Source organism: Alternaria arbusti (assembly GCF_024043155.1).
Source record: "Alternaria arbusti strain BMP 1465 chromosome Unknown scaffold_8, whole genome shotgun sequence".
NCBI lineage: Eukaryota > Fungi > Ascomycota > Dothideomycetes > Pleosporales > Pleosporaceae > Alternaria > Alternaria arbusti.
This window is the reverse complement of record NW_026249948.1, coordinates 1,410,456-1,428,218: the sequence shown is the minus strand read 5'-3', so window position 1 is coordinate 1,428,218 and position 17,763 is coordinate 1,410,456. Positions and strand designations below refer to the sequence as shown.

Sequence of the window (17,763 nt, the reverse complement as noted above, 5' to 3'; positions counted from 1 at the left end):
GATCGGTCTTGCAACCTCAACCTCCGTCGACCAACCCAGCCGGGCGGGACGTCCCTCAGGCCTTCGGTGGGCGCCTCTGCGACGCGATTGGCTGCGTGGGTGCTGTGCCGTGGGGAGGCTTGCACTGTCGAGGACCCATACAGCGTCATCATTGAGGCGTGGACGGAAGAAGGGCAATTTCTCTGCAGCGTGATATCTGCACCACTTGGCCCTCGAGCTGGCAGGGAAGCCGGCCTTTTAGCAAGTGTCACCGGTAGCTACTTCTAATACACAGGATGGGTAAGTGGGCCCCTCTTATATACGCAGCCGTAACTTCCCCTCCCTGGCTTCCCAAAGCTTTTGCCATCCTCCGCGCCATCACGGTTCTGCGTTCTCTCACGACCCAACACGTTGCCTGCTGACCTCTCCCTACCAGACTCTGCAGGAGATAACTATCGTCCAAGCGACCGAGTGAGTACTCATGTTTCTTCTTTCTGTTTCCCGCTGCCAGGCGCAGGTCAGGTGAATGGCAAGGCTGTTCCAGTGCTGGATGGGCCTCCGTAAGCGTGAGCAATGGTGAGGGGACCGGTGTTAGCTACCTATGAGCCCCTCCAAGGCAGCCAGCACCCTTCATTTCCTCGCTCATTGCTCACGCCTGGGTGGTGGTCCGTCACGTGACTGTCGCTGCCGGCAACTGCCGCCCGGGCGGATTGTCGTTGCCCAAGCTCCGAGCTGGTTGCCCTCACCCGCTCGCGCAACCTCTCCTCAACCCCATCACCCACGCGAGCCCGCACCTGCTCGCCATCGCCGAACCTCCCAGAACCTCTTCGTCGCCTCGACACATTGCGTGTACTTTGCAATCATGTCGTACGAAACTGACAACTATGACCAGCGCGACCGCTCTCCCCGTCGACGATCTCGCTCACCGCGACGCTCCAGACGCTCCTACTCGCCCCGTAGCCGCTCACGCAGTCGCGAGGACTACCGCCGCACTGAACGCCGCTCGCGCTCCCCCCAAAGTGGTGCGCAAGGTGCAGGAGGCTACCAATCGTACGGTGCTGGCCGAGGAGCTTCATCGCGACCTGTCGAGAACAAGGGTGAAATGATGCAGAGTATTAGGGATTCTTCGCAGCAAGATCGCCGTGTCTACGTCGGCAACCTGTCCTACGATGTCAAGTGGCACCACCTGAAGGACTTTATGCGCCAAGGTACGGCATGCGCTGCGCCGCGTCAAGAGCTGGGCTAATGCGGAAATAGCTGGCGAGGTCCTCTTCGCAGACGTCTTGCTGCTGCCGAACGGAATGTCAAAGGTAAAGGATGATGGCTTGTCTTGATCGTGAGAAGGATGGAGGTTGACTGGCTTTTGCTTGGGTGTAGGGCTGTGGCATCGTGGAATATGCCACTCGGGAGCAGGCGCAGAACGCTGTTGCATCGCTCAGCAACCAGAACCTCATGGGCCGACTCGTATACGTTCGCGAAGACCGAGAGGCCGAGCCTCGATTCAGCGCCCCCGGCGGCGGACGCGGCGACTTTGGCGGTGGAATGCCTCGCGGCGGCGGCTTTGGAGGTGGCTTCGGCGGCAACCCTGCTGCTGGAGGTGGTGCAGGACGACAGGTCTACGTCGCCAACGTTCGTACCCTTTTCTTCCTCTCCGCTTACCTCGATAGCGTGTACTGACTCAGTTCTAGCTTCCTTACAACGTCGGCTGGCAGGATCTGAAGGACCTCTTCCGCCAGGCTGCTAACAACGGTCAAGTCCTCCGCGCTGACGTCCACATCGCCCCCGATGGCCGCCCCAAGGGCTCCGGTGTTGTTGCTTTCGAGACTCCCGAGGATGCTCGCAACGCCATTACCCAATTCAACGGCTACGATTGGCAGGGTCGCAACCTAGAGGTCCGTGAAGACCGCTTCGCTGGCGCTCCTGGTGGCTTTGGTGGTCGCGGTGGTGGATTCGGCGGACGCGGTGCCTTTGGCGGAGGCTTTGGCGGCCGTGGAGGCTTCGGTGGCCGTGGCGGATTTGGTGGTGGCTTTGGAGGCCGTGGAGGCTACGCTGGTGGAGGTGGCTTCGGCGGTCCCCCTGGTGGCCCTGCTTTCGACCCCAACGCTGCTCCTGCCGCACCCAACCCATTCACAGACTACGCTACTGCAGGCGGAGAGCCCAGCAACACCATCTACGTTCGCAACCTCCCTTGGTCGACTAGCAACGAGGATCTTGTCGAGCTCTTCACCACGATTGGCAAGGTCGAGCGTGCCGAGATTCAGTATGAGCCCAACGGTCGCTCTCGCGGAACCGGTGTCGTTGAGTTCGCCCAGGCTGGAGATGCCGAGACATCTATCGGTAAGTTTGTTCATGCACCTTGAGTCCTGTCACTAACAATACGTAGCCAAGTTCACTGGATACCAGTACGGTGGCAGGCCATTGGGTCTCGCCTACGTCAAGTACACCAACATGGGCAACGGCGGCGATGCCATGGAGGGTACCGAGAACACTGGTGGTTTGACCCAGGATCAGATCATGTAAAGTGATCCTTGCTTTGCGGTATTTCTTCGACGCGCAAGCATCAGATGCTGATGCATACGGGTTCCCATCTGCTCTGGTTATGAGCATTGTCATGTTAGGAACACCTTTTTCTCTCTCATTTCACATGTATACACATGACGGAGCTTTGGAGAGATTATGTTACGGGTCTTGATCACGGGCATGTCTGTAGTGGACCAAAATTTCCTTGTCGACAAAAGGGCTAGCTTTCGAAATGTAATGAGGAGATCGAATAGTAACCTAGCGGTTTCAAGCTCTTCTTTGTCATGGTCTATACGTTTTCGTGATGATTGATATGATGTGTTATTGCTGCAGCAATTTCATCATCCACTCGTAGACAGCCCATTGTACGGCGTTCACCACGAATGCCCGTATGCTACATATGCCCAAGCCACGGAAGAAGACGCCCGCACCTTCTGTCTTGTACGCATGCCTGGCAACCTCGATAGCGCTCAATCGTGCTCTGGGTGTCTCTGACCCTAGCAGCGCACTTCCCTCCCCATCCCGCATCGGCGCATGCAGTATCTGCGTCTGCACCCTCGTCTTGATAACATCCAGCGGAAATATCGACGCCCATGTTATGACTCCAGCAAGACCACCACACAACAACACCTTCATGGCTGTTTCGCGATCGGAGTCGTCTGGCGAGGACCAGGCCTGTTTGGAGAGTTCGTAGGACCAGAAGCTGTATAGAGGGTCAGTCAAGGTCCTCCGCCATCGTGGTTCTTTCTCCCAATGCCGGCCAGGCGGACAACTCACTAAAACCCATACCCCACCGCATCCCTCACACTCGTAATCCCGCCTCCATAGTACAAACCCCTGATCCCCTCTGCCTTCCAAACATCTCTCGCGACACTCCGACTAGTCGTCGTCGCGTTGGTCGCTACCTGCGCGCGGCATTTCACGAGTTCGGTTGGTGCGCTGACGATGAAGGATGCGAGGCCGCCTGTTGCGCCTGCTAAGAAGACTTTCGAGTAGTTTGTAGGCGACGCGGGGGAGTCGTGGAGGAGGGTGAGGGTGCGGTTGTAGGTCATGAATAAGAGGGCGTTGAGGGCGCCGTAGGTTAGGATGGGTGCTGTTGCGCCTGTACTGGAGGAGTTGAGTCAGTCAATCGTATCCCACTTTCATTTATACCGTTTCGAGTGTCTATTTGCTTGCTCACCTCTTACGAGTGTCCCCGCATTCTCAAATTGTCCTTTGAACCCCCGTGGTGTTGCTACCGTCGCGCCCGTAGTAGCTGGAGATGTAGCGTCGACATTTTGGGACGAGGGACCGGCTTGGAGACGCGTTTTTATCAGGTCGAGGGGGTTGCCGATTATTATTCCTGCTGCGCCGGATACATAACCTGCCCAGAAATCTGCTGACATGGCTTTTTGGGGAGGGAGAGGCGTTTTGAGAGGGGGAGGTGAAGGGAGGGGTACTTGGGGAAGGGTTGCTGGAGGTACATGCTGCGGGTTGTGGGGCAAGGGACGCGAGGGTTGTGCCGAGGCTCAATGGAATGCTTGTAAACGTTGACTGTGAGGATGCTGATTGTGCATATTGGAGATGGGTATGATGGTCGGCATCAATACACGGCGGCTGTGTTGCAGTTCACTGTCGTCTTGGTAGGTATGTTCACTGTATTGTTCGTCGCACGTACTGTCATACAGGCGTCAGATCTTACGGCAAGATCACAGGCTAAGTAAATCCAGACTTTGTCCAAAGTACATGTGAATATGTGACTAGAAGCTAGGCTAGAAGCACCCTGCAGCGAAGCATGCCAGACCATGTTTACTTGTGCGACGATCCAGCTCGTCTCGTTCGGGACGCTTGACGCTGTCGGACCACCGACAATATCTCGAACAAGCAATGCGTGTGAAGTATCGGGCTGCGATGCTGCAATTTTCAGAGAATCTAGCTCGACGTAAAGACTGGCTCGAAGCCCAGTCGAGGTGGGCGCAGAGAAAACCCAATGGCATGCATCTCGTGTGTGTCATTCGCCACCGCGTTGGCCTCGCGACCCGACCCGAATGAATCATGGAGCACTGACCATATGAGGCTGAGACACGCCTGACTACCTGCCGATCTCCCTCACCCCGCCGCCACCCAGACTCACTCACTTACATTTACCCTCGCGCAAGACTCATTCTTTGACACTGCTCATTTCTTTCCTTTCACTCGTGTCTGTGGATTCCGACTCGGTCTGAAGACACTCTTTCCATTGAACCCGTCGCGATAGACCATGAGCGTGCGACTAAGACGATTGTTTCGAGATCAGTTACACGGTATGTTTGACACTTATTGCGGTACAGGCGGCGCAGTATATATCCAGACTGTGAAGGCTGTGAAGGCTTCAATACGCGCGAGCTGTAGCCTCGGGACCGCTTACCATGGTTCATCGTTCACCTTACTGACGACTCCAGTGTCTTCTACGCATTAGCACCAATTCCTTAGGACAAGCATACACCAAATCAATACGCCGATTCGCAAGCCTACAACGATCAAATGCCTTCACAACCGCTCGACTCCGGCTGGGACTTCAGCACCGCCATCGGCCTGATAGATTCGGGCACCCAAGAGATTAGCTCCCCTCCGCTTCGGTCGGTGGCGACACCTCAGGCTTCTACACTGAAAGATGGAGGAATACGTCTAGGCAGCTTTTCGAAGCTGTTCGAAAACCTAGGGTTCGCTGATACCGCCTCCGCACCGCTGCCGCCACTCGATCCCGAGTCCGAACTCAGCAATTCCGATGACGCTTTATTACCTTCCCCTGTCCTCGCATCAACCAGGACACCTGCCAAGCTTAACGAGAGCTCAGACGAGCAGGCGATAGACAACACAGGTCTGACTAAGACCCAACGGAAGAAGGCTCGCAGACGCGCTGAGAAGGAGCTCGAAGAGGAGCGGTGCCGTCAACAAGCTGTTCAGGACACCTTGGCCCAGCTTGCGGAAGAACGCGAGCAAAGGCAGCAACAGGCACAGCAGGTGTTACTGCGGAAACAACTAGATGAAATCGCCAGTATAACTACCAAAGATGTCAAGGTGGCGGAAACGCCAACCAAGCCGTCCCGAGCACATTCACGATCCAACGTGGGCGCTAAGATCAGGCCTGCGACCCCTACTCCGGTACCTGCACAAGACGCTACCGAGGCTCCTCAGACACAACAGAAGCAGCCCAGGACACCCAAGACCCGCCCCAGCATCCTCAAGCGGCCTTCTGCGGCACAACCTGTGACTCCTCAGCCTCCTCAAGAAGTCCCTGTAGTCGTTCCTTCGACTGCACCGGCCCCGACTCAGACCCAAAATATAACATTCGATGCACTCGCACCTGCCTCGTCTCAGAACCTTCTACTCGAACCTCAGCAAGCGCCTCGTGCTACCACACCGGTGCACCATGGACTTGTTCCCCGAACTGTTCGACCGGTCACCGTACCAAGAACCTGTTCTCAACCAGCCGTCGCTCAACAACCACCTACCACCCCAACGCCTCATCGTAAGTCGTTCAGCGGACAGCGACCAGCTCTCACGATTAGATCACAGGTAGAGCGTCATTATCACTTGTTCAACAAGTTGATGGAGACTTTCCCTGATGATCGAAAGTGGCTGGTGGCCCCTATGCAAATGCTTAACGAGCGCAACTCAGCGCATGGATTGCACGTCTTCGTCGATGCCTCCAACATCATGATAGGCCTCAAAGACATGCTCCGCTACCACGGCCTGCACCACAACGCATACGACATGTCCTTTGACAGTCTAGCGCTACTGATGGAGCGCCGCCGACCGGTAGCAAAGCGCTTCTTCGCCGGCTCCCACCGCGAAGCCAACCCCCTTCCCCACGTGGCCAAACTCGTCGAGACATCCAAAGCCGTCGGCTACGACAGCGTCATGCAAGAGCAAGTGCTGATCGTACGCGAAGACTCTGAGAAGAAGAAATTCTTCAACGACGTCAAGAAGATGGGCTGGCACAAGGCTACTCAAATACGCTCTTCCGGCAGCGGCAGCGACTCTGAAACGGGTCCATCTGCTGTTACTCCGAAGACGCCCTCGGCCCCGAAATGGGTCGAGCAAGGTGTCGACGAGATTCTTCACTTGAAGATGTGCCAGAGCATTATTGATACCGAAGTACCTAGCACTATGGTTCTCGCGACGGGTGACGGTGCCGTGGCGGAGATGTCGGATGGGTTTCTCGCGCATGTGGAGCGCGCGTTGAAGAAGGGGTGGAAGGTTGAATTGATCAGTTGGGGTCAGCAGATCAATGGAGGGTATAGGAGGAGGCAGTTTAGGGCCAAGTGGGCGGAGCAGTTTACGATTATCGAACTCGATGAGTTCTTGGAGGATCTTATTGATACGCCGTAGGATGGTGGGTTTACGTGGTTGGATGTGTTGGTAATGGATGCGGTGTTTGGGTGTTAATTCGCATATGGTATGAGGCATGAGCGAGCATGGCGTTGTTCGTTGTCGTTCTCGGTGGAATTCTTCTGGTTGTACATAGCTTTGGCTTTATTCTGTGGTGGTTCTTGTATTGCATTTTTCTGCGCGAAGGGCATTCAGCGTTGTCATAGTATAGCATGGCTCTACCTTATACAAGGAAAGAACTGAGCATTTACCTTCGACAAGTCTACATTACCTGAGGGAATATGTGAACTTGAACTTTTATACTAATACAGAGAGCAAGGCACCTGTCTAGCTTTTTCTCTATACGAGGTGGTTCAGCGTATCTGATGGTACGTAGGGTCTTTACCTCATACTCAAAAGTGAAAGCTATTGCGCTTGCTCCGAAGCCTTCATGCATGGAATCGCCTAATTACATCATGAAGTGACATGATGGAAGGCTCGGCCTGGTGGCGCTGTTCAGCCACCGCCATACATGGCTTTACATCTCAGTGATCGACAGGAAGGCTGTGATGTCGCTTGATCAAACCTGTTTACTGTCCAAGGACCTCAGCCGTGTCTGCCTTGCGCCATCGAAGCCGAACGGCGTGCCGCAGTTGCTGTATCGGAACCCGAAGGCTCAAGGCTGAAGGGCCAAGGCTGAAATCATAATCCGGCCTTGGAAGGCATAAAGACCGGCGCTCTCACCCAGTCACTTCATCAATACTCATTCCTACAATTACATTTTCGGGTATCAAGCTTGAATTCGTATACGAAATACACGACATGCCTCGTAACCCAACCTACCACGATGTGGAGAAGATGAGACGCCACGCTCTCAAGCCGTACGATAGAGACGCCAGCGACAATCAAGTGGCCTTTAGCGATGACGACAACAGTGACGTTGAAGCAGCTGGCGACGACGAAGCATCTGGCGGCGATGATGATGCCGGCAGTGCTGAGATTTCCAGCGACGATGAAGAGGCTAGCAGCGCTGAGAGTTCTAGCGACGACGACGAAGAGGCCACCAACAACGAATATGACAACGAGGGTGAAGAAGCCAATAGCGATCAAGACTCTGACCGCGAGGAGGATGCGAGCGATGTTGAAGATGCCCTCGACGACGACGACGAAGAAGTCGACTATGACGAAGAGGAAGACACGGAAAAGCCCACCAACATCTTCAACCCAAGTGGCTCCAGCGTAAACTGCACCGACATGGGCGAGTCTTACGCCTCAGGACTTCCCAACGAATACAGTCCGCCCCCTATCGACTCTGGAGGCAGGGACCTGGACGAATGGAAGGAGCGTCTTGAAGAAAATGGCTTCAAGGTATCCGACAATCCACCCGACGAAGAATACCTCAGCGGCCCTCGCGAAGCCGCCGTTGCATACCGCCATGCTGGTGGCGGTGGGCACGTCGTTGCGATGGATGGTGGTTACAATGATGCGACGTATACATACTCTGATCATCAGGGTCGTGTCGATGAGGATGTCACGGAGGAAGTGAATAAAGCAAGGCGCGAGGACCGCATTGCAGGCTACATCACGAGGCCGGACTTTGACGATCGCGAGAGGGAACAGCAGCAGGAGGATGACTATGAGGATGACGAGGAAGAAGAGGAAGGAGATGAGGACTATGGTGATGATGGAGATTATGAAATGGACAATGGGTGGAACAAATACCGGTGATACTGCGATGTACTCGAAATTGATACCCGTAGCACCCACCCGTCTACCTTGAAGTTGCCATCATGTTGCCAAAACCTCATCGACTCATGATCCTCCCTCCCCAACACCGTACCTGACGATCCCATCCCCAACTGCACACATTCAGTGGAGCATCCCCTGAGATCCCCCTCCCCTACTCCTCCCACCGCATCCGCGTTCCGACTCTTCCGAGATCATCCACCACAGATCATCGCGACAACCCTTCACCGTCCGCCGGCGTGCCGAACGGCAGCACGACGGTCTCGGCAAAAGTAGTCAGCAAATGGCAATTACCCGACTCCCGCTTTTGCAGCAGGGACGACGGCGGCGGAGCGACGGTTTGACCGCGCTCGGACCCTCTCCCGGCGTGCGAGACATGCGCGCAGAGACGGGGGAGAGAGAGAGAGGCTGGGATACGCGGGATACGAAAACGAAACTACTGGGTTCTTGCGCGACATTTTCGCGTTCGCGTAGCACGATTGTACCTGGATTCTGCTTTAGTGAAACAACGGGGCATGCTGTGCTTCTTTTCTTTTCTGCGGTGTAGATGCAGGACAGCAAACGAGCGGAGAAGGGGACGGGCAGCGGATGCGGGTGGGTTTTTGTTTGTTTGGGCAGCATGCTTGTTGGGGGAGTGACAGTGACAGCGAGTCAAGGCATGAACATGGTAATGTTAGTGTTGAAAGGGATGTACATGGCATTTGTTGGAGAAGGGTGTTAGAGTCAGGGCAAAAGGAGGAGGGAAATTGCGATGGTCGCGATGTTGGATCTCGACTCTTGTTTTGTGATTTAGCCTACAAATCGAGTGAAGTCTGCGTGATCGAGTTTTTTATTGAATTGAGTTTTTTCCTTTGGCTGTGACTCGGTAAAGAGATTTGTTTGATTAGTTAGTGTTGTTTAGTGTGGGTTGGGAAAGGGCGAATGTCGTGAGAGGAAAGCGCGGTGGAGGTGGTGTTCGTCCGAGCCTCCGCCTGACATGTCCGAGAGAGCGAGACCGAGATGGCCATCGGCGATTGGGCAGTGGGTGGATCGGACAGGAAAAAAGAAATTGCGCATCGGGCGTGAAAAGCACAGGGTTGCGGGTGGAACCATGGCAGTGGAAAAACGGGTGAGGATGTGTCTACGCCAAGAGGGCGAGGACTGCACGGGTTGCGGATCTTACGAGGTGCCGAGGGCGCCTATTCAGACGTCGCGACGGACGGTAGGAATGGCGCGGGTACAGTCAGCGGTGGCTTTTCTGGTGCGGTGAGCGTTGTGTCGGGGCGTGATTGGTAAGTAGCGTGCAAGAGGTGAGAAAGTTTAGGCAATGCAGTGGAGCGCGGTGCATGTTTCGTGTGTCTTTGAGGCTGGGGTGGGTGGCCGCACGGCTTGTGAGACAACGCCGACAGCGAACGAGGCTGACCAGCACATGCCCGTATCTCGTACAGGCGACGGACCGGGATGCGGAAGTCGATGGAAGACGATTTGGCATGCGTTGGTTGCCATGGCTTGACGGCACGATGCGGTCACCTGTATGTTGATGTCATAACAGGCTAACCAAGGGTCTAACGCACCGCTGCATCACTCTGGCATGGCGCATCACTCTGGCGCGAGGCCAGCAGCAGTTTTGCTAGACGGGACCCGTACCAAGATGACAAAGCCATGTGTGAGTGCGACCAGCAACGTGATAAGGAAGTCGACGGGTGTGCTGCAAGGGTCACATGCATGCCTGCAGATGCAGAGGCCCTGGGAACGTTATCAGTGCCACGGTTGGGGTCGCATGCTACCATGAGAGCCCACGGTGAAAGAGAAAGCGTCAACCACGGGCACTCGCATTCTTTGCCAACGCGGTCGAAACAATGATGCGAATCCTGGCGGCCGTCACAGCGTCCTGGTGTAAACGAAATTGAGCGCCCTCGCAGACTAGCCGGGTCCGTCGTAGCCGCTCACGTCGCGGACCTAATTTGACCCCCCGGCAGCGCGCTGTGCAAGCCTCAGCCATCCGGAGCTTCCACTAAGTCACGGCTGCCTCTCATAATCCCTAGTCCGCCCTCTTCCGCCTTCTTTCCCTCTTGTCCGCTCGCCCACCTCCTGCACGCCGTACCACTTCGACGTGCTTTCACCCGCCTCTGGTCGCGTGTCTGCTGTTGCACCTACCTGGCACTGCGCCACACAGACAACCCCCGAGCGACCGAGCCCTGAACCGCCATTCCTCCAGCGCCATTCTCAGCATGACGAACAAGAGCTACCTCGCATTCCTCGACAACAGCACCGCCGCCGACATGCTGTCGCGCACCTCGGTCCCGGGCCTCTCCGCCCTGCCCAGTCTTATCCCCCACCGCGTGCGCAGGAAGTGGAGGGCCACCAAGTCGCGCATACGCAGTCGCCAGGCGCCCACGTCATCCATCGCCGGCCTCGAGACGTCTTTCTCGCCCTCGGATACCCTGCGCTCCCTGCGCACCCATTCTTGGAGCATATACGATGCCCAGTATCTCTTCCTCGCCATCCTCGCCATCTTCTCCCTCTCCGTGAGCGAGGCGCCGGGGCCTTTTGCCAAGACATTCATAGCCACGCTGCTCATGACGGGCCTGTGTATGCCCATCACACGACAATTCCTCCTCCCATTGCTCCCTACTCTTACATGGCTATTCCTCTTCTCTAGCTGCAAGTACGTAATCCACTTCCTCAAACTTGTGGCAGGATCCATACTGACATCCCCCAGATACATCTCCCCAGACTACCGCCCTGCCATCTGGGTCCGCGTCCTCCCCGCCCTCGAGAACATCCTCTACGGCGCCAACCTCAGCAACATCCTCTCCGCGCACAAGCACACCGTCCTGGACATTCTCGCCTGGTTGCCCTACGGTGTCGTACACTATGTATCGCCTGTCATTGTTAGCGCATGCATGTTCATCTGGGCGCCTCCTGGCACCCTCCCAATCTGGGCGCGCGCTTTTGGCTACATGAACATCACAGCTGTTCTGATCCAGATGGTCTTCCCCTGCTCGCCCCCCTGGTACGAGAACACTTACGGATTGGCCCCCGCCAACTACAGCATCCCTGGTGACGCCGCGGGACTCAAGGCAATCGACAAGCTGACTGGCATTGATCTCTACACTTCGGGCTTCCACGCTTCGCCCTTGGTCTTTGGCGCCTTCCCCTCGTTGCACTCCGGATGGGCTACTCTCGAGACGCTGTTTATGGGACACGTCTTCCCCAAGCTCTTCCCCGTGTACGTTTTCTACACCATGTGGCTTTGGTGGTCGACCATGTACTTCTCCCACCACTACGCCATTGACCTGGTAGCTGGCAGTCTGCGTAAGTTTGAAATCTCTGCCCCACTATTTTCTTCTGCTAACTTCCCCAGTTGCCGGTGTCTGCTACTTCTTCGGCCGCGCCAAGTTCCTCCCCCGCCCCCAATCCGACAAGGAGTTCCGCTGGGACTACGACTACGTCGAAATCGGCGACCCCATGGACGGTGCTGGCTACAGCATGCTCGACATCTACGAGGAATTCCCATCCCACGCCCACTCCGACTCGGACGACTGGGCTAGCGGCTCCTCTTCATCCTACTCCACCGGTGGCAGGAGTCCCATCGGCGCACGATCACCAACCGATGACTCTCAAAGCCTCTGGGAAGGCGAGACCATCGGATCCGACACGGAGCCCACCACCCTCCGCAAAGACTAAGACCTACGACACATCTACATCTCTCTCGCCACAGACTTATACTCATCCCTACGTTTCGCACTATCACCTTACTTCCCCGGGTGACGGCCTCTAACGACCTATGCATTGGAGCGGAGTTTTTTCTTGTTTGCGAAGCATTTCAGCGATCCATTATCTACACCATGGATTTGACGGCATAGAATCACTAGCGTCGGCTGCAGCAGCAGTGACGCTGCAGCCCTGCATGCATCGGGGAACCACAACCATTCTTCTCGTGGGCATCCCTTGTAGCGCTATTACGCGCGGTTTATTGTACCCCTTTTTTGATACCCAAGTCGGTCGCTTACCTTTTGGACTTTTCACGACACAGTTGTGTCTGTGTGTTGTATACATTCGCTTCAGCGCCCGGCCGCCACACTTTCCGCATTCTACTTTTTGAGTGGCTGGATGTCTGCACATAGGGGGTTTTGATGATGTTGTGGTATGAATGGCATGGATGGCAGATGCTATGTCCATGTTGGATTGGGAATAGGTGGTAATGATTGGCTTGGCTGGAGCCTACCACCGCAGAAAGAAAGGGACTATTATTATCTAGTGTAATGCTTAATGGAATGGAAACGGTTAATGAACCAACTATACTCGCTATTCGTTTTGGTGCACATGTTTACACAGCACTTGCTGATGTCTGGCTGCACATCGATGACAGTCCTTGAGCAAATCTTCCGTCCATTTGCGTGCTACGGCGGCAATTGCGGCCTCGTCGACATGTCTGGATGTCAGTTGTAAAGTCTTTTTTCTTTCTAGACGCAGGTGACCTCGAAACCACCTGTTGGCAGGATTACCATAGGTTTGGATTACAGAGACTGTAAGTGGTCCGTTGCTCTGTGTCATCGCAGCACCATGGATCAGGCTTTGAGTTCAGAGTTGTTGTTGCACCAGCTATTCGGTCAACCAGATTTGCGCTCTTTTCTTTGCTTTCTAGATGTCATGTCATTGTGTTAGTCCAGTATTGGTAAATCCCATAAAGACTGCCTGTACATACTTTCCTACTAGTTCAAACATCATTCATTCAGGCATCTCACAACAACTCCCAAAATCTCGATAACACAGACAGTCCGCTATTAAACCATCAAACATGGATTACCTCGAACTAGACGACGCCGGTACGCAAGCTTTTGAGGAGCTGGGCGGCGACTTCGACCTCGCACACATCCCATCGAAACCTTTTGGGTCTACGAATTCTTCTCCCACCTCACCACCGAAACGTCCCCGTCGCCGGGCAGAAGCATCTTATCTCTCCCGGCTTCAGCATCCTCTTTCTACACCTCGCGATGTAGCCAACGCTCTCGGCCTTTCTCGTGTACCACAGCTTGAGAGCGGCACCGGCGAAGACGGCGAAGCGAGCTTCTGTCGGCTGTCCCAATCAGGAGTGAAGGCTCTTGATGCTTGGGTTGAGAAACATTGTCCGGATCGGAAGTTCACGAAGATCAGGGTTGGTCTCGCGCACAAAGAAGACACTGAGGAACTGCCATTGCTGGGGCGTGATCCAACACTTCCTCAATACCGGCCCACTCTCGCAGCCAGGGCCAGCGAACGACGTTCACCAGAATTTCCTGTTCACTACTTTTTCTACGGTACATTGGCGGATCCGGAGCGGCTTTCACGACTGTTTGGTGTGCCTGCTGATGAGCTGCCGGCTTTGCAACCTACTATCTTGCTAGGTGGACGTATTAGGATTTGGGCAGAGAGGTATAAAGCCTTGGTCAATGAGCCGGGCTCTGTGGTGGCTGGGTTCGCGTTCTCCTGCGGGTCGGTTGATCAGGAAGAGGCGCTGAGGTTTTATGAGGGCGATGCGTATGAGGTTGTTGCTGCGAGGTTGGTTGTGGATGGGAAGGAGGTGGTTGGGAGGACGTTTCGGTTTGCGGGGTTTGATGATGAGTTGACTGGTTGATGTGCTGATATTCTTGTAGTTGTGCGACTGTGCCCAGGTGGTGTTTGTTCGTCTCTGGCGAAGTCCTTAGAAGATTCCTTTAACATGCTGACTGGCAGTGGCTTCAGATACGGTATCTGGAAAGACAACTGAACCCCCACAATCGAGGGGATTTAACAAAGACTCTCGACGATGATGAGAATTCATTGTTGTCTCGGAGGCATCTCATCACGGGCTACTGCGGTATACTGGTTGTGGAAGGTCTCCAGTTCTGATCGTTCGAGTCGAATATCTTGTCCTCTCTGACATCCTGCATCCTGCTTATCCGATTATTTTAAGGAGCGTCGCTGGTTTATTATCGCTGTGTCGAGTTGATGCTGCTGAACTGTGCACAACGCGGTGTAGCAACGCTGTACACATAATCGCAACGCAGTCGTATACGCCAGACACTTGTATTTCCATTACGACGCTGCGCATACGCTCTTCTGAATGCTTCTAGTTAATTCGCTAACTCAGTGCGTGTGTGTTACTGTCTGTGAAAGAGCGTAGCTGACCAAAAAAGCGGTCAGATTGAACGGGGCCATCCTGGGTCTGAAAGTGCGACGGGGCTGAGACTTTGAGGTTTCATATGTATCAACAGGCTCTCAGTGCCGTGGATCTGATTCAATCTATGGAGATGCATGGCTGTGTCTGGCCGATGGTTTGTACCTTTATGGCTTCCCGCGTTCAATGCTGTACCGAAGTCTGGATTCGACAACAAGCAATTTGCCGTGATGCCTTAGGTGTCACTTGGCTCACCGTTCAATGTGGGGTCCCATCCATTCTTGTACCATGGTTGAGCTTCACAAGGGTCGTAGAAGATGCACCTCGCCGGTATCGAGAGTGCTAAGGAGGCGTGGTTGTCTGCGCAGTGATCAGCTAAATTCGACTGAGGCAGGGCGCCCTTTGACCGAGTAATGCGCAACGCAGCATAACAAGCAGGCCTCTTTTCGCTGGCTATTGAAGATGCTTCCATTGTGTACAGAAACAGCAAATGCGTCGACTTGCTCCTGTGATCAGAAGTCGTGACCGTCATAGCCATTAGGTGCACTCATTGTGTTCTTCGAACCTACTCGACAGGGCGCACCTGCCACCATGAGGTCAGCTGCTGCCTTCTTTTTGGCCATACATCATGTTCGTTGAACAAAAAGGCTGAACAAACGCTCCAAGCGCAAAAACGGTGTATATCCTGAGGTACAGCATCATGCAACGAGTCGTAATCTTGAAGCTTAACGATCGTGTCGCTGCTTGTATGTTTGCCACGTGGTGCCATCCTTCGTATGCATGGAGCTGTCCTCTTCTAGGGGCTCGTCTTTATCGTTCCGGCCTTGACAGCTCACTTTCACCATGTGAAGATCGCAGTCGCGATGCTACTAAGGCTGGCGCAGCGAATCATGCATGTGTTGTGATGAATTGGGCCCGAATTTGGCCCCTTGACCACAGGACGCATGGTGGCTTGGCTCCGGTAAGTTAGGCCCCCTTCTGATTGGCTCAAAAGCGCCTTCCCGCCTGAGGCAGGCTGTGCTGCTCTAGGTATATGACGGACCGTTTTCCAATGATTTTCACAGCCCCCTCGCAAATGTTCTCAATCTTCACGTTGCCACTGATACCTAGGTATCCACGCGACAGGCGCTTAGAGCTTGTCGACGGAACCGCAGATGTATGTTGTCCAACATGCAGCTCTCTGGGATACCTATACACGCGCGATCACGACGAAACTCATCGTCGTAGCCTTATTGTTGTGTCTAACCGCTCCTTTGATGACTTTCGCACATCGGCCTTGCAGGGGTGTTTCTTTTGTGATCTTGTTCTGCAGAGCTTTCTGCTCTTGCAATATGTAACTGCGGAGATGCGGGTTGAACTTCTACTTTACCCAGACTCGCCGGCTGAGCTACACTCTTCAGGTGAACAAGGCTTTGATGAGATTGTGGAGATCTATCCATGTTCGAGTAAGTGTCTGTCCTCTGGAAGAACTTCTATAAATGCTCGTCGCTAAGCAATCACTATGTAGCAAACACGATACCCAATTATCCAACAGTGGGCAACGATGTTCCAAGGGAATCGACTTTCGCAGCGTCAGTGAGCTTTCTAAAGGAAAATTACTACACCTGCGTGACTGAGCATGTGGAGCAGTGTGGTCGGGGACCAAGCTGGCTCCCAAAACGAATCGTCGATATTTCTAGGAGCCAATACCGTGTGATCGAGCCACCTGCAGGTACGGAGGGCACATATGCTACTTTATCGTATTCTTGGGGTAGTAGTGGATTTGCTATGACCACTTCAGGGAACTATCAAGAGATGAAACATGGATTCGACCGAGACAGGCTTCCTTTAGCTTTCCAAGATGCGGCAGACATGGCACAAAGTCTGAGCATTTGCTATCTCTGGATTGATACTCTATGCATAGTTCAAGATAGCCCTACAGATTGGGAAGAGCAAGCTGCAAGAATGGGCCAGATTTATGAAGGAGCTGCCATCACCATAGCAGCCTCTTTGTCGACGGACCCGCACCACTCTTTGTTCCAGAAACGGAACCCAATATACGAAGAAATCGAACTGTTCAGCGACCTCAAAGGAGGTCCAATCGACGTGGTATTCAAAGCAAGGAGAAAAATTGCTCGAGGTATACATGCCAAGACTGGACGGTCAAAAGACATCGATCCACTAGATACACGAGCATGGGGTCTGCAAGAGAAGATGCTCTCAACGCGACTTATAGCCTTTACTGGGGCAGAGTTACAGTGGACCTGTAGAACATCCAAAGAGTGCGAGTGCCACCATATCAAAATACCGGCGCAACCACTCTTCCCTGTACTCATTGGAACAACGACTACGGACAGGATTCTAAGCATCTCTAAGAGCTGGAGTCAAATAATCGAAGAGTACTCAACTCGGGAACTGAAAGTTTCTGAGGACAGGCTCCCAGCTCTGAGTGGCCTGGCCAACAAATTCGGAGCAGAAACCTGCTATACGTATATTGCGGGTGGATGGAAGGAGACATTGCTTTATGACCTAGTCTGGCAACGCGATGTTGATCCGACTTCAAGAACGTCAACATGGCTTGCTCCAAGTTGGTCGTGGGTCTCGTCACCTGGTGCTGTAAACTTTCGACTTGCGCGCCACTCATATCCCGGCTCTCGAATTGAGCACACGACGATGATCAAGTATCACTACAAGACTGCTAGTGACGGCCCATATAACAGAGCTTTGGCATGTTCATTGACTCTACAAGGCCATACTGTAGCAGCTCTTTTGCGGCGGTCTTCTCACGATTTCGAAACCTTTACAATCTGCATCGACGGTGCAATGTATTCGCCAAACACCGACAAACGGGCCACATGTGAATTCTCTATTGATGCATCCGTACCACCCTACAATGCAAACGAAACCCAAGGCACTTCAGATCAATCGCAAAGTAGAACGTATGACGACGCTCTCGACCAAGAACGGGAGGAGCCGATTACGCTTCTGAGCCTTTACTCCATCTACCACCGCAGATACCTATATCACAACTTCTTAATCCTTGCAAGATCGGGCCATGATTCCAACACCTACCGACGCATCGGTAT

At 54.0% G+C, this 17,763-nt stretch overlaps 5 protein-coding genes across 5 annotated transcripts; 4 read left to right on the top strand and 1 right to left on the bottom strand.

Annotated features, from left to right (window-relative positions):
• Positions 1-841: 841 nt before the first annotated feature.
• On the top strand, positions 842-2,499 carry J4E86_006862 (uncharacterized protein; the record flags this gene model as incomplete). The annotated part of the gene is made up of 5 exons (XM_051447385.1): positions 842-1,187; positions 1,237-1,289; positions 1,357-1,608; positions 1,668-2,316; positions 2,363-2,499. 5 exons carry the CDS (start codon positions 842-844, stop codon positions 2,497-2,499), a joined length of 1,437 nt encoding a protein of 478 aa, XP_051301870.1.
• Positions 2,500-2,820: 321 nt separating this feature from the next.
• On the bottom strand, positions 2,821-3,884 carry J4E86_006861 (uncharacterized protein; the record flags this gene model as incomplete). Its single annotated transcript, XM_051447384.1, has 3 exons — positions 2,821-3,202; positions 3,277-3,601; positions 3,680-3,884. 3 exons carry the CDS (start codon positions 3,882-3,884, stop codon positions 2,821-2,823), a joined length of 912 nt encoding a protein of 303 aa, XP_051301869.1.
• A 1,117-nt stretch (positions 3,885-5,001) lies between these two features.
• On the top strand, positions 5,002-6,852 carry J4E86_006860 (uncharacterized protein; the record flags this gene model as incomplete). Its single annotated transcript, XM_051447383.1, has 1 exon — positions 5,002-6,852. One exon carries the CDS (start codon positions 5,002-5,004, stop codon positions 6,850-6,852), a length of 1,851 nt encoding a protein of 616 aa, XP_051301868.1.
• Positions 6,853-7,653: 801 nt separating this feature from the next.
• J4E86_006859 (uncharacterized protein) lies at positions 7,654-8,559 on the top strand (the record flags this gene model as incomplete). Its single annotated transcript, XM_051447382.1, has 1 exon — positions 7,654-8,559. The coding sequence occupies one exon, from the start codon at positions 7,654-7,656 to the stop codon at positions 8,557-8,559; it is 906 nt and encodes a 301-aa protein (XP_051301867.1).
• A 2,228-nt stretch (positions 8,560-10,787) lies between these two features.
• Positions 10,788-12,246, top strand: J4E86_006858 (uncharacterized protein; the record flags this gene model as incomplete). The annotated part of the gene is made up of 3 exons (XM_051447381.1): positions 10,788-11,224; positions 11,279-11,874; positions 11,924-12,246. 3 exons carry the CDS (start codon positions 10,788-10,790, stop codon positions 12,244-12,246), a joined length of 1,356 nt encoding a protein of 451 aa, XP_051301866.1.
• Positions 12,247-17,763: the final 5,517 nt, after the last annotated feature.